The sequence below is a fragment of the Engystomops pustulosus genome, chromosome 2, assembly GCF_040894005.1.
Source record: "Engystomops pustulosus chromosome 2, aEngPut4.maternal, whole genome shotgun sequence".
Classification (NCBI taxonomy): domain Eukaryota; kingdom Metazoa; phylum Chordata; class Amphibia; order Anura; family Leptodactylidae; genus Engystomops; species Engystomops pustulosus.
Window position 1 is genome coordinate 133,667,127 of NC_092412.1, and position 12,560 is coordinate 133,679,686.

General features: G+C 38.1%; 1 protein-coding gene across 27 annotated transcripts in view; it reads right to left on the minus strand.

The window, feature by feature from the left end:
• The window catches only part of MACF1 (microtubule actin crosslinking factor 1), a 209,448-nt gene that overhangs the window by 88,328 nt on the left and 108,560 nt on the right, over window positions 1–12,560 (minus strand). For 22 of the 27 annotated variants that reach the window (XM_072136538.1, XM_072136545.1, XM_072136544.1 and 19 more), the window contains 8 exons: window positions 12,395–12,557; window positions 10,621–10,704; window positions 10,414–10,521; window positions 10,240–10,338; window positions 9,520–9,657; window positions 7,435–7,523; window positions 6,822–6,957; window positions 685–4,965 (listed from right to left, as the gene is read on the minus strand). In XM_072136538.1, the coding sequence (XP_071992639.1) occupies window positions 685–4,965; window positions 6,822–6,957; window positions 7,435–7,523; window positions 9,520–9,657; window positions 10,240–10,338; window positions 10,414–10,521; window positions 10,621–10,704; window positions 12,395–12,557 (5,098 nt within the window). The remainder of the gene's footprint in view (window positions 1–684; window positions 4,966–6,821; window positions 6,958–7,434; window positions 7,524–9,519; window positions 9,658–10,239; window positions 10,339–10,413; window positions 10,522–10,620; window positions 10,705–12,394; window positions 12,558–12,560) is intronic. The other 5 variants (XM_072136541.1, XM_072136540.1, XM_072136535.1 and 2 more) reach the window with 1 other exon arrangement.

Below are 12,560 nucleotides of genomic sequence, written 5' to 3' on the forward strand. Positions count from 1 at the left end.
TAAGTGTATCGACAAACTAAAAAAATGTGTGCCCCAGCAGGGTTTCTTCTGTTGAAACAGTTTTTTTTTTTCAGTGCATATAGAGATTTGATAGTGTTTGGCCTACTATGCTGCTCAAAGTGAATCAAATTAAGGTGATTCACTTTAATTTGAATTTTTTTTTTGTTTTATAAAATTACTTATAAATACACTAAATTGTGAAGAAATAAAATGTGAAATCTTATTAGCTACATTGGTCAGTAGATCTTTTTTAAAAATATAAAATACTACTTCCAAGATTATGCAGTCTTTGCTAGAAAATATTCTCTGGAAAGCTGTTATAAAATGAACATTAAGGCTAAAATACACTGCCATGCGTGGCCCATGAATCACTGCCGAGGCGAGACACCGATATTATATAGGATGTAAGTAGCTGCTGTAAGACCTCCTGATAAAAGCCCAATCCTGAGAAAATTATTATAGCACGTCACTGTTGGAGGTTTTGTTGTTCCACAGCAGGACTCCTTGCATCATATGTAACTAGGATCTTGGAGTCTCATCCCGGCATGGTTCATGAAATAAAGTCACGGTCCTTGATTACTGGTAGAAGGTCCTATGTTTTGGCTCTTAGGGATAACACTAAAGTACTATTAGAACATCCGGCACACATATAGCACTTATAAAATTTGTAATGCATTTCTTTACCTTCAGGGGTTCCTTGGTCAGGGTGCTGAATGTAGTGTCTGTTTCTTTGACAAGATGACCATCTTCTCCCACTTTAAAAGGGATATTCACATCTTGGCAAACACCAGATTGCTGTCCGTTTATTTTGGGGGTTTTTCCCGACTCCAGAGCACACTTTTGGTCTTTTGGCTTGTGATCTCCCTTCTGTCCAACATGTTCCAATGTCTTGCCATTTCGTTTCTTATTAGTAGTCTTTTCTATTTGCTCAGATACATGCTGTACAGCAGATGTATTTGCACGGTGAACAGAATCACTGTCCAATGGCTGTAAGACACTTTTACCAATTGATAGTTTCTTATCTGGGGAAACAAAACTTGGGCCATGTGCATCTTTTATGTCTGTTTCATGCTCTAAATGTTGATCTTTAACCAGCTGAGCCAGAAGTGTCTTTTCATTTAAGTTTTTCTGTGAAACATTTAGATCAGGTAAAGAGGTCTGTGTGCTTCCACCAGAGCTGTATGTATATTGTTCCTGAATGATTTGGGGAAGAATAGATTGTAGAGTCGAGCTATGTTCTCTGCTTTTGGGATTAATATTCTGGCTTACTGATATAAAAGATTTTCCTCCATCTATCTGAGCCTCAGAAATACCAGATGAATCAAACAAACTATGTTCTGTACTTAAAGACTTGTTCTTTCTTATAGATGCAACCTCCTGAACAGCGGACCCTTCCAGATCTCCTGCATGCGACATTTGTACAACTGCTGCATCCTTTAGAGGCGATCCAAGTGTGGGGTTTAGTTTATAGTCTACGCTCTTACTGACAGATGTTTTGGTAGTCTCACCACAAAGGGCTGATGATCCATTGAGGTCAGCACTCTGTTTAGGTAGTTCCGGATCTGATGAATCTTTTTCACTTAATAACCTTGGCATCTTTTTACTAATAGAGGATTCCTTAAATGATATATTTAACCCACTGGCATTTGCATTCTCCCCATCATCTTTTTTCATTCTTGATTTTGTAATATCAAAAGATTTTTTATTTTTAGAAGGCACTTTTTTAATATTTGTAACATTTTCCCCAAAACTTGATGAAATATTATCTATGTTCTGCCCATTTGGATCCAAATGAATAGAATGAGCTTTCTGTTTCACATCACGATGAGAAACTTGGGGACCTTGTTGACCATAGTTGTCTTCTGAATGAGTGTGAATATCTTGATCTTCCAGAATGGATGAAGATGTTGAGCGGGGAATGTCCAACTTGGAATCTACAGAAACACTTGGCAACTCGCTTGAACTTTTTTCCAGCAGATCAAGTTCTACATATCTATGACCAGTCAGAACTTCAATTTTACATTTTTTTAATATGTCTGTATATGGAAAAACTCTATCCTCTGGCTTAAGATCCAACTGACTTGATATAATACCACCAATATTTGAAGACAATATTCTTTGTCCCTGCTCTGATGGCTGAGAAAGATGCAGATGATAAAGACATTCAAATTCAGAAAGTTCCTCAAACAAATCTTGATCTATCAAGCCATGTTTGAGAGCGTCAATCACAGAAAAGCGTATTCCTGATAAATGATGGATTATACCACCTTCTTGAATTTGTTTTGATAAAAGTAGGATTGCATCTTGTCTGTTAACAACTCCTCTTTTGAGAGCCTCCACTAAAGGCAAAGGTTTCTTAGATTTTGCATCTGTGATCCCACTGGACTCCAGCTGTAAACTCAGGAGCTTCTCCTTTGTACGTTTGTCTGTGCTTTTACCCTTAGAAGCCTTTTCTAACTTTATTAGTTCTTCCTTATCTGGAGGGTTTACCAAGTTAAGACTGGAAGCCAAAGTGACGGATATCCTCTTGCCTCTCTTCACATCATGTATACCCCCAGTGATCACCTGGACTTCTAAAATACTTCTGGCTATATCTTCAGGAATAAGCTCCGCTTTCATTGCTTCATGAACAGAATATATCTGGTTGTTTTTCATGTCTACAACACCAGCAACTGACTTGTCCGAGTTGAAGACTTTTTGCAAGAGGTCTTCATCCATCAGCCCCTCATCTATCACATCTTGGATTGTTAACTCTTCACAAGACTGGGAATCAAAAAATCCAGAGAACAGTTCAAGTCTTTCCATGAGTCGTAAAGCAGTGTGGCTTGAGAGTGCCCCCTTGGCTACTGCCTCATTTAAAAGGAGTTTTTGATGGGAATTTGCATCCAAAATCCCTCCATTTCTCATCTGATCAGACAGCATATCTAAAGTATCCTCCTCTTCCATGTCAAAGGAAATATCTCCAGCAATATTCGGTGAAGCATCCATTTCTTGTGGGATATTGCAATTTTTAGTGACTTTTACCACATCTTGCTTTGACATTGCTTTCAGATGTTCGATACCTTTAAGGACAGTTTGCTCTCTGTTTACATTTTTATATTGTCCATCAATTGATATTTCTAATAAAGATTTTTCTATAGCAAGTTTAGGTTTTTGAAAATCTGACTCATTTACCAATCTTTCAGCCTCTGCCAGAAAACATGTTTGGCTGTCATCAAGAGGTTTGTTATCATTAGCCATAAATGCAGCATGGACTTGACTTAAGCTGGTGCCAGGAAGGTCAGGCTGAATTACGTTATTTTTGGTTAGTGCTCCATCCTCTGTGTGTTCCAGCATTGGGTTATCCATAGTGTTGTGTTTGAAAGCATTTTGAACTTGGATTTGAAAAGATGTAGTCTCCAGTGTTTGAGGGTGACCCACAGAGGAGGACGAACTGGTCCCTGCCATGTCTTTTAGGTCTGTATTTATGTCAGCAAGACTTGCCTTAAATTCTGAATCGCTAGTATCTTTTAGATCATGATTATTCTTATTGGCATATATTTTCAGATCAAGACTCTTTCCACCAAAACTATTTTCACATTCTTCTAAAAACAGCTTGTCCTTTTGTTTTTCACTGTTTTTAATCAGCAGCAGCCTCTGGCCATTGTGAAAGTTTATGTAGCTCAAGTGTCTTATAGACGTCACTAGCTTTTCTTTTCCCTCAGATTGTGAATTCTTTAAAACTTCCCAGATGGTCTCGTCAACAGGCTGTGTACTGCTGGTTGCTGAATCAGAGAGTGACCGTCCTCCAGGCTGTTGGTAGCTTTCTGCTGACAGACTAGATGCTATATCTGGAATCAGAGTAGACTGCAACGTTTTGCTATTGTTTTCATCCAGGAAACCACCTTGAATGGCTCTGTCCCAAGACATAACTTCTTTCTTTTCTACAACATAAAGGCCTTGAATCTTGTGTCTATTGCCAAGTGTTTTCATTGACAGCTCCGTAGATACACTGCCTTCCTGAAGGGTATTTGAAACAGGAAGGACTTCACCAGATTCTGGCCACAGAAAACCTTTCAAGGAACCCAGTGACTCCAACACATGAAGAGCCAGCTTTGGCCCTATAAGATGGCATTTAACTGCTTCATCCAATGAAATTCTTTGGTCAGTTGCAACATCAATGATGCCACCATCACTAAGCTGTCGTGTAAGCAAAGCACAAGCCATATCCTTGTCCATCAAATGGTACCTCACTGCTTCATCAAGACTAAGTCTATGGCCAGTTTTTGGATCTACTATTCCACCTGCAAACAATTGAGCTTCTAAAAGCCTTACAGCTATTTGTCTGTCTATAAGTCCTTCTTGCACTGCTTTAAAGACACTGACTTTTTTGCCTGATGTGAGACACACCATTCCACCTGCTAGCTGCTGGACTGGAATAAGTCGCAATCCAGTGGACTCGTGAATTATGCAGTTTTGCATGAGTTCCTGTAAACTTATTCCTTTTGCTGTGTTTGGATCAATAAAGTTCTTACAAGAGATGGCAGTTTTTTCCATTAGGTTGCTACTAACCAACATATCCTGTATAGGCTCCTTTGCATTGCCGGATATCTGAAGTATGCCAGAGGCTAAATAGGTATTCAAGATTTTAAGACCAACACTTTTAACAATTTTCCCTTCTTTGATCGCAGTAACAAGGAATTGAATTTTAAGCTTTACTTCTTTGTGTTTTTCTAGCAGTGTGGTAGCAACACTCAGATCGTGTAGACACTGGAATATCCTTAAGTTAATAATATTCTCATGAAGAGCTTCATCCAAAGTCACTTTCTTGTTTGTTTCCGGAATCATTAAGCCAGAAAGGACAATCTGAGCTTCCAGAAGCATGAAGCCAGTATCTTGGTCAATAAGACCTTTCTGCATGGCCCGGAATATAGGAAATACCTCCATGGATCCCAGATCTATAACTCCAGCAATTGTGTTACTTTCCTAGAATGAGAGAAAGATAACATTAGGGAACATGTCAACCAAATGGGGGGGAAAAAAAGTTCCAACAATAGCTAAAAGAATTTACCATGCATCTATATAGCTACAAACGTATAGTAACAGAAATACTAGCAAGCACTATAGATAGCCACCGGCAAATATGTAGCGGAAAACACTAAGAATTAGGGCATGTTCACACAGCTTCACTTTCACACAGATTACAATTTTTTCTGTCATCTGCTTCCCAATGTTTGAAATGGAAAGCCGAACAACCAATCATATGGCGTAGAGTTTCCTGTGCAAGGTACGAAATTCCACATTGAACTAAAAGAAATTGGTGTATGGCTCCTTTCTATAGTTTAGCACAGAAACTGCACTAATCCACTGTTGGAAACACACAGACTAACCCCCTCAAACCCACACAGTAGTTCAGTCTTGCTAAGCCACAACAGATATCAGAGTGTGAGCAGGTCATCTGCATGAACATGGCCTTATACAACTTGTGGGAATTAATTAAAGGAACTAAAAAAATCTGTAAACTCAACATTATATGATTTTAAGATGCCCATCACCAAAAGTTACTCATATATTGATAATTTTTTCCAACATAGACCATGCAAACAAGTACCAACTAAAAAGAGGACAGACAAATTTTAACATGCACTTATACCTCTTCTTACTGGGCCAACATACTTACATGGAGGTTAATAATATTATATACGTACATTTCCACGCACATAACAAAATAAGGAAGACTGAGGTCAAAGGGAGATTAAATTAAAGAAAGTAGACAAAAGTTTTTACTTACCAAAGTTGCAGCAAATGTCATGGAAACGCAACAGACAAGAGAACCTTATGCAACGATGTATAACACATAGGAAAAGCTTTGGTGTTAGCTTCCAGCATGCCAGTATTGTTTGCAACATGTATCCCCATGTACAGGGATCTTCCACTCCAAATCTTTTTCTATAAACAGAGGTTTGTATATGGCCTCTTTATGGTTAGTTGAACTCATAAGCAAGGATGCTAGTTAATTGTTTATAAGACAAATAGAGGACACATCGTGCTCAGTACAAATAATACACTTGTGCTCCACTATATCCACACGTTTGTTAAAAGGAAAAATGGTTACTATAGAACAAACACTTTCAGGAGAATGTGATAGTTTAATTCTCTACAGAGACATTCACGTGCGCGTATTAAACACAATAAAAGAGCACAAACAAAAGTGGTTAGAATGTGTGACTGACGTAATATGTACAAAGAAGCGCAACATGTACCTTAAACTATAAATAAAGCATTTGGGATGAGAGAGGCACAAGTCTGCATCCAAGTACAAGACTGCTTGCACTGGAATACAGATGAGAGACTACAAAGTACTGTTGTACAAAGTATAAATATAGTATAAGTCAAATGAAAAGGCTAAAAGCTTGAAATGGAATCAGTGACTATGCTTTACTCCCACATATTTCTGTTATAGCTCTTAAGATCCTTTTGGTATTCTCCATAGTTGGTCCACATAGGCTCTGTGCAGTGATGCACTGATCCGGCCACTTTACCTGTGAGCTTAGAAGTACCAGCTACACATTTATATTCAGGCCCTTTTGTGGGCTCACTGTGGAGGAAGTCAGGAGCAACAAAACTTATATATTTGCCATAGGATTTTCACCAATGCAGCCATTACATTGGTTGGATGTGGTAGGCACAGTAACAAATTCCCTTTAAATAAAACCTAAATTAGTATACACAGACAATATTTCTGTGAAGATGGTCATAATGTCTCTAAACACTAAAATGATTACTAAACACATATTTCTATGTATGTGAATATGAGTAAAATGAGGTACAGTATTCCATACCTTCTGCTCAGCCTCACGAGCAAGTTCAGTGTGAAGCTCCTGTATCTGGTTATCAGACTCTTCACAGAGCCCATCATAGGTCCCCTTCAGCGCCTGAATCTGAGAAGAGATCTCCGCTTTCTCCTCAGGTGACAGTCTGTTGAACAAATTTGACAAATGAACTAAATCTGCTATACATTACAAAAAAACTGTTATTAGGTATAGGGTGACTAATTTTATATAAAATAAATTGAAAAAACCCTTCCATTTTGACATTGTGTGATAAAGAAAAAAAGTTAAACTCATCAGGAGATGAGCCAGTGTCATGAGGAGCATAAATACTGTGGAGATGAAGCCAAGGACTGAATGTCTTTCTGTGCACATGATGTGCAGTAAAAATCTATACTTTTTTTTTCTTTCATCTGTGCCCAATGCCACTAGACCGATTGTAGGAACATACACCTTCTTACTTTTTTACTGCTGAATACTTTTACTACTACTCCTTCCCCATATACATAAATTCATGCTGGAGTGGTTTAGTGGCTGCACACATTATGACTGGTTTTATTAAGACTTTTACACAAAGGGTTTAATTCTACAATAGGAAAACAAAAATAAATCTAGCAATACTCACTTGTCACCCCTCTTGGCTAGGAAGATCTGCATAGACTTAATAGCTTCAGAAACTTTTTCTTTCTTTGATAGAAGCTCTTCATTTAGTGCCTATGGATGAGTTGCCATAAAACATTAAAGAATTATCTACATAAAATCTGTGACTGGAAGGTAACTTAAGATCATTTAAAGAGAACCCTTCAGGCAAATTAACCCCTAAACTAAATATATTTTCATAAGCTGACATTAGAAAGCATTGCCTCTATCCCTTCATTGTCCCTCTACATGCCTGTAAACTTAAGCAATGAGGTCCTAAAGCTGTATGTAAATGACCTGTGAAATGTCCAATGAGTCATTAGCATATTCAAGCTGTCCACCTTATTCATGAGTGGGAGGCACAGCCACACCCCCAGTGCTTGACTGACAGCCTGTATAATAGTGTGATGGCTGCTCCATGTGCTTCCTGGTGCTGGCGCCCCCTGCAGCCTGTGTTTGTGTATGAGAGATACAACAGCTCCAGGCAGCCATGTTATAGCAGGACATGTCAGGTACTTGTGTAGCTGATGTCTGTGTCTCTTACATGTGTATTAGGAGGGAGAGCATGTCAGCAGATGACGTACAGGCACTAGCAATGCTTTACTACACATTACACACAGACATGAGCAGGGGGAGGAGAGGGGAGGGGTAACAAGTGTGACATCACTGCCTCTGACCATGTGATCAGCCTCATTTACATAATAAAAAGGATCATTTTACAATGATATAATGTATGAATTGAGTAGATAAAGGCTGGGATGGGATCCTGGTGAGCTGCTCCCACATATAGTGGTGACAGAAATAGTGACAGAGACCTGATGACAGGTGTCCTTTTTAAAGGCAGAATGAGGCATAGAGCAGGAGACCAGAAGATCTAGTCCACTCTATAAGCAAGAGTATGTAGGTGATTAAATTGTAAATAAGCTTTTAAGACAGATTACCTACATCAATAGTTCTGATGATACGATTAACCACTTATATCCTTTATTAAAGAAAAATGTTTCGTTGTGCTGTTTTTTCCCTCCCTCACTTTTCTGTGTTTAGCAGTGTGTATAAATCGTCTTTCCCTCCCATACTCCACTGTCAGCTGAGAGATAAGGAGCTGATAAAGTTTCTAATAACTTAAAGAAGACATGTCACCAAATTTTTTATCACCCTAACAATGCCTGCTGATAAAGGGTTACAAGTCCTCCCCATATCATCTAAAATTAGCTGCCAGTGGGGCACGGTGCCTTAATTACAGCCATTTTTCTGATAAGCAAATTGGCTTATCCATGCCCCATTATTTTGCCTGACAGCTCTGTTGCCATCACAGCAGCCTCCATGGAGGATGGAGAGGAGTAGAAGTCTATAGAGGCTGCTGTGATTTCATGTGGTCAAATACATACAGGGGGTACAGTATGCTATTGTTTAGAGGCTGGTGGACCTGAGATGATGACACAGCATGAACTGATAAATAGTAAGGGGGCATAAAGCATAAGGAGGAGTAGAGGTAATGAGGAGGACCTGATGTCGGGTAATGTAATATAAAAGGTGATCTATGTGGATATAAGCAAAACAATTTTTAGCTAAAAGAAGAGTTTCAGTTAATTAATAAGGCTCTACATGAACCTGTCACTGGCTGTACAAAAATTGTATACATTTTCACTACACAAACAATATCAATTACTTGTTAAAAAAGGGACATGTTTCTTAATAAAACATTATATGGAACTATTAATTTCTGCGATAAAAATATATTTTACAAGTTTAGCAACATTTTAAAGAGGCCTTCTAAATTTGTCTGTAAACTTAAATAAAACAGTGATGGAAATTTCCCATAAAAATTTTAAAATTACAGGCTAAATCAAAATCATGGCATGTTTTTGAGTATAAAATGTTCCGATTATAATTTTTTTTTTTAATATACTGTAATGTTCTGAATTGTTCATTGTGGATTCCCCCATTGCAATATCAAAACTCATCCAAATTATGCTTTGAATAAGTTGCATTTTGTCAACACTGTGGATATGTTTGAACCAATAAAGATAATCTACTAAAAATTGCTTGAAAGCCAATAGTGAGGACATACCTTCTTCTCCGAGATTGACTTGTTCAAGTCAGCACTGTTTCTTCCATGCCCTGACACCACCTGGGATAAGCCAGAAACCCAACTAGACAGCTGTTTCAGATCTTCAATATGTTTTTCTTTCTCTTCTTCAAGAACTTTCTATGATATAAGTAAAGTATCAAATGAAAGGAAATATAGTGCAATGCCACAAGCAGATTCTTTAAGAAAATAAAACAAACATTTGTTATAAAATAACTCTTAGCTTTTTGTTTGATGTGTTTTTGATGTGCCATTAAAAGGGGTTGCCCCACGTTTTATCCACAGGATACAAGAAAACAAAACTAATCAGTGGAGATTTGACCACTGTGTCAATGCTGAAAATAACTTAACTCAGTGCTTGGCCATCTCCAGCAGCATTCTCATAGAAGATGAATGAGTACTTGATATTACCACCACTACAACAGTAGAATCAATCAGATTGTTATATCCTATTCTGTGCATTGAAACTTTGGAAAATCCCTTTTAAGTATAAAACTTTGGAAAGCAACTGTACATTTTCTCTCCTCCCAATGTAGTCTATTATGTTATTTGAACTCACAAGATTTGTTTTATTAGTGGGAATCCCTAAACAAATGCGAGTCAGTATTCTATAGTGAACAAACACTACATTAAAAATTGATGTATTAGAAGGTTAATGTACATATATCACGTAAGAACATGGAGTTAACCTATAAACACTACCTCTTCTTCTTCTAGTCTCCGCAGGGCATCGCTGATATACTTGACATGCTGTGTCGTTAAAGTCACCAAAGCAGTGTAGCGAGTGCGAAGATCCATAAACTGAAGAAAGAAGTTAAGTATTTATAGCACATTAACAGCATATAAAAACACAAACAGAAAAATATACCACCTTACCTCTTGTGTTATAACATCTGAGGTAGACAGCATTCTTCTACGCTTCAGTGGTGACTTCTGCTGCGAATCTACAAAGGCCTTGTATGTCATAAGCTGAAGTTCATAATCCTTGAAAAAATAATTAGTCAAAGAAATTTTTAGCAAACCAATATTTTAACAGGATTGTGCTTTTACTGTACTTGGCATAAATGGAGGCAAAATACTAACCTTCACAGACACAGAATACTGCTGGGAAAGAGCCTGACATTCATCCAGACGAGACTGATTCCGCTCTATTTCAGCCACTAGTGCCTAAATATCCAAAACAATTCAAGGCCAAAATATGAATCAAGGTGATCATGCACGAGACACATTTCAACCCCTTTTGTAAATTCCAAGACTGATGCTTCTCCTGAACCCTTCATACATGAAATTAACCAAGAGCTAGCAAAAATTCATATTCCTGACATGAGTTACGTAAAAAAATAGATTTTACCTCTAATTTTGTGTTTTCAACACCCTTTTGTTCCCAATGCAAAAACTATACTAATTAAAGCCCAATTTTCCGCAGAGGTGGATCTTTTAACTAGGAGTTGTTGGTTTTTAACTCATAAATATACAGGGTGAGTTAAAAGTCCCAAGACACTTTTATTCTAAAAACAAAAGAATTTTTTTTATAGCTGAATACCCCAGAAAGTAATAGATATGGGACCTGCTTTATAATGTTTTTTTTTCTTAAATCAGATACTTTTTATTAACCACCAACTCTTTTTCCATTTTTTTAACAGAAAAGTTCATACATAAAACAAACATTACAGAGAGCGAACATGTCACCCCCCCTCTCTCTGCCAGGATAGGGCAGCAGGGCTGCGGCAGGCATCTATTCAGGATCCCGAGGTCAGAGATTTCACTCGTTGCTGATACTATTTCACAGGTTCCGCATCATTCCCATTTACAAGCTTATACGTACATAATGTAGGGAACACAGTCTCAATAATAAAAGCTGCCATACTGGATCATCAGCAAGTTTTTCCAATGGGAAGATAATCATGTTGAATATTAAAGAAGGACAGCAGATTTGCAATAACTCTTGTTATTCAAAAGATATCAACAGAGAGTTTCTCATACAAGGTCATAACTATTCGATATAGCGCCTTCAATTCTCTGTGTTTTATTGAGGCTTAAGAGCATTTTTAGACAGTTTTCCAATTTATCCAAAAAGGTGGCATGGCCTCGGTAAAAAGGGGCATGGTTGCCCCTGAAAATAGCCGTATGACAGAAAGTGCAATATTGTGGAGCAGCAAACTATGCCAACCAATAGGAAGTAGAAAAGTTTGACTCTAGTCTTGGGCCCCTTTCAGGCGAAGACCTTAATTCAGCCTTCCATTTGAACGGTCGCATTACCCATAGGAGCGTCAGCGTAAAGAAAGAGAATGCTCCATCTTCCACTGTATGTACTCCCATGCTCCCTGTGCAGAGGGGGAAGGGTGAGGATCTCATCCTCCCTTTCTCCAGCCCAAGTGTAGCATACGTTCGTCTGAAAGGAGCCTTATACGGCACCAGATTAATCATCCAGCATCAGACAGTGATTAATCTGGCGCAGCAGAAAGCTGCTAGTTCTACTCTGCATTGGTCTAAAGACTGGCACATTAATATATCTTTCCCATTGCATCCAATTTCAGCAATCAATTTCTGAAAAAAAATCCTGGTCTTTCATATATTATATGACCTGCTTCTCATTGGAAAAACTAGCTCTTGAGTCAATATAGCGGCTTTTATATTACTTTATGGGCTATTCTGATTGGTTTCTGAAATAAAAGGGTGTCCTGGGAAATTTTAATCACTCTATTGTAGACCCCGAGGCTGCACAGAAGATACCAAGAAACATCACTGCATCAAGCGTACAGGATATATGCTTATAGGTTTCTCAAAAGTAGAAAAACTTTTCATAAACCACCAAGACAAATTATTTGGAAGAAAACCATATTTTGCAAATCCTTACAGTTTGTTCATTAAGCTGCTCGGACAAGACTCTTCTGTCTTCGGACTGTCCAGGTTTCATCATCTCCTGCTGTGATTTTGTTGCCTCAATCCACTGGATTAAACTGTCATGGTGCCCCCTGTAACCTTTTAATACTTCTCGGATAGTGGCCAATTCAGATTGCCTG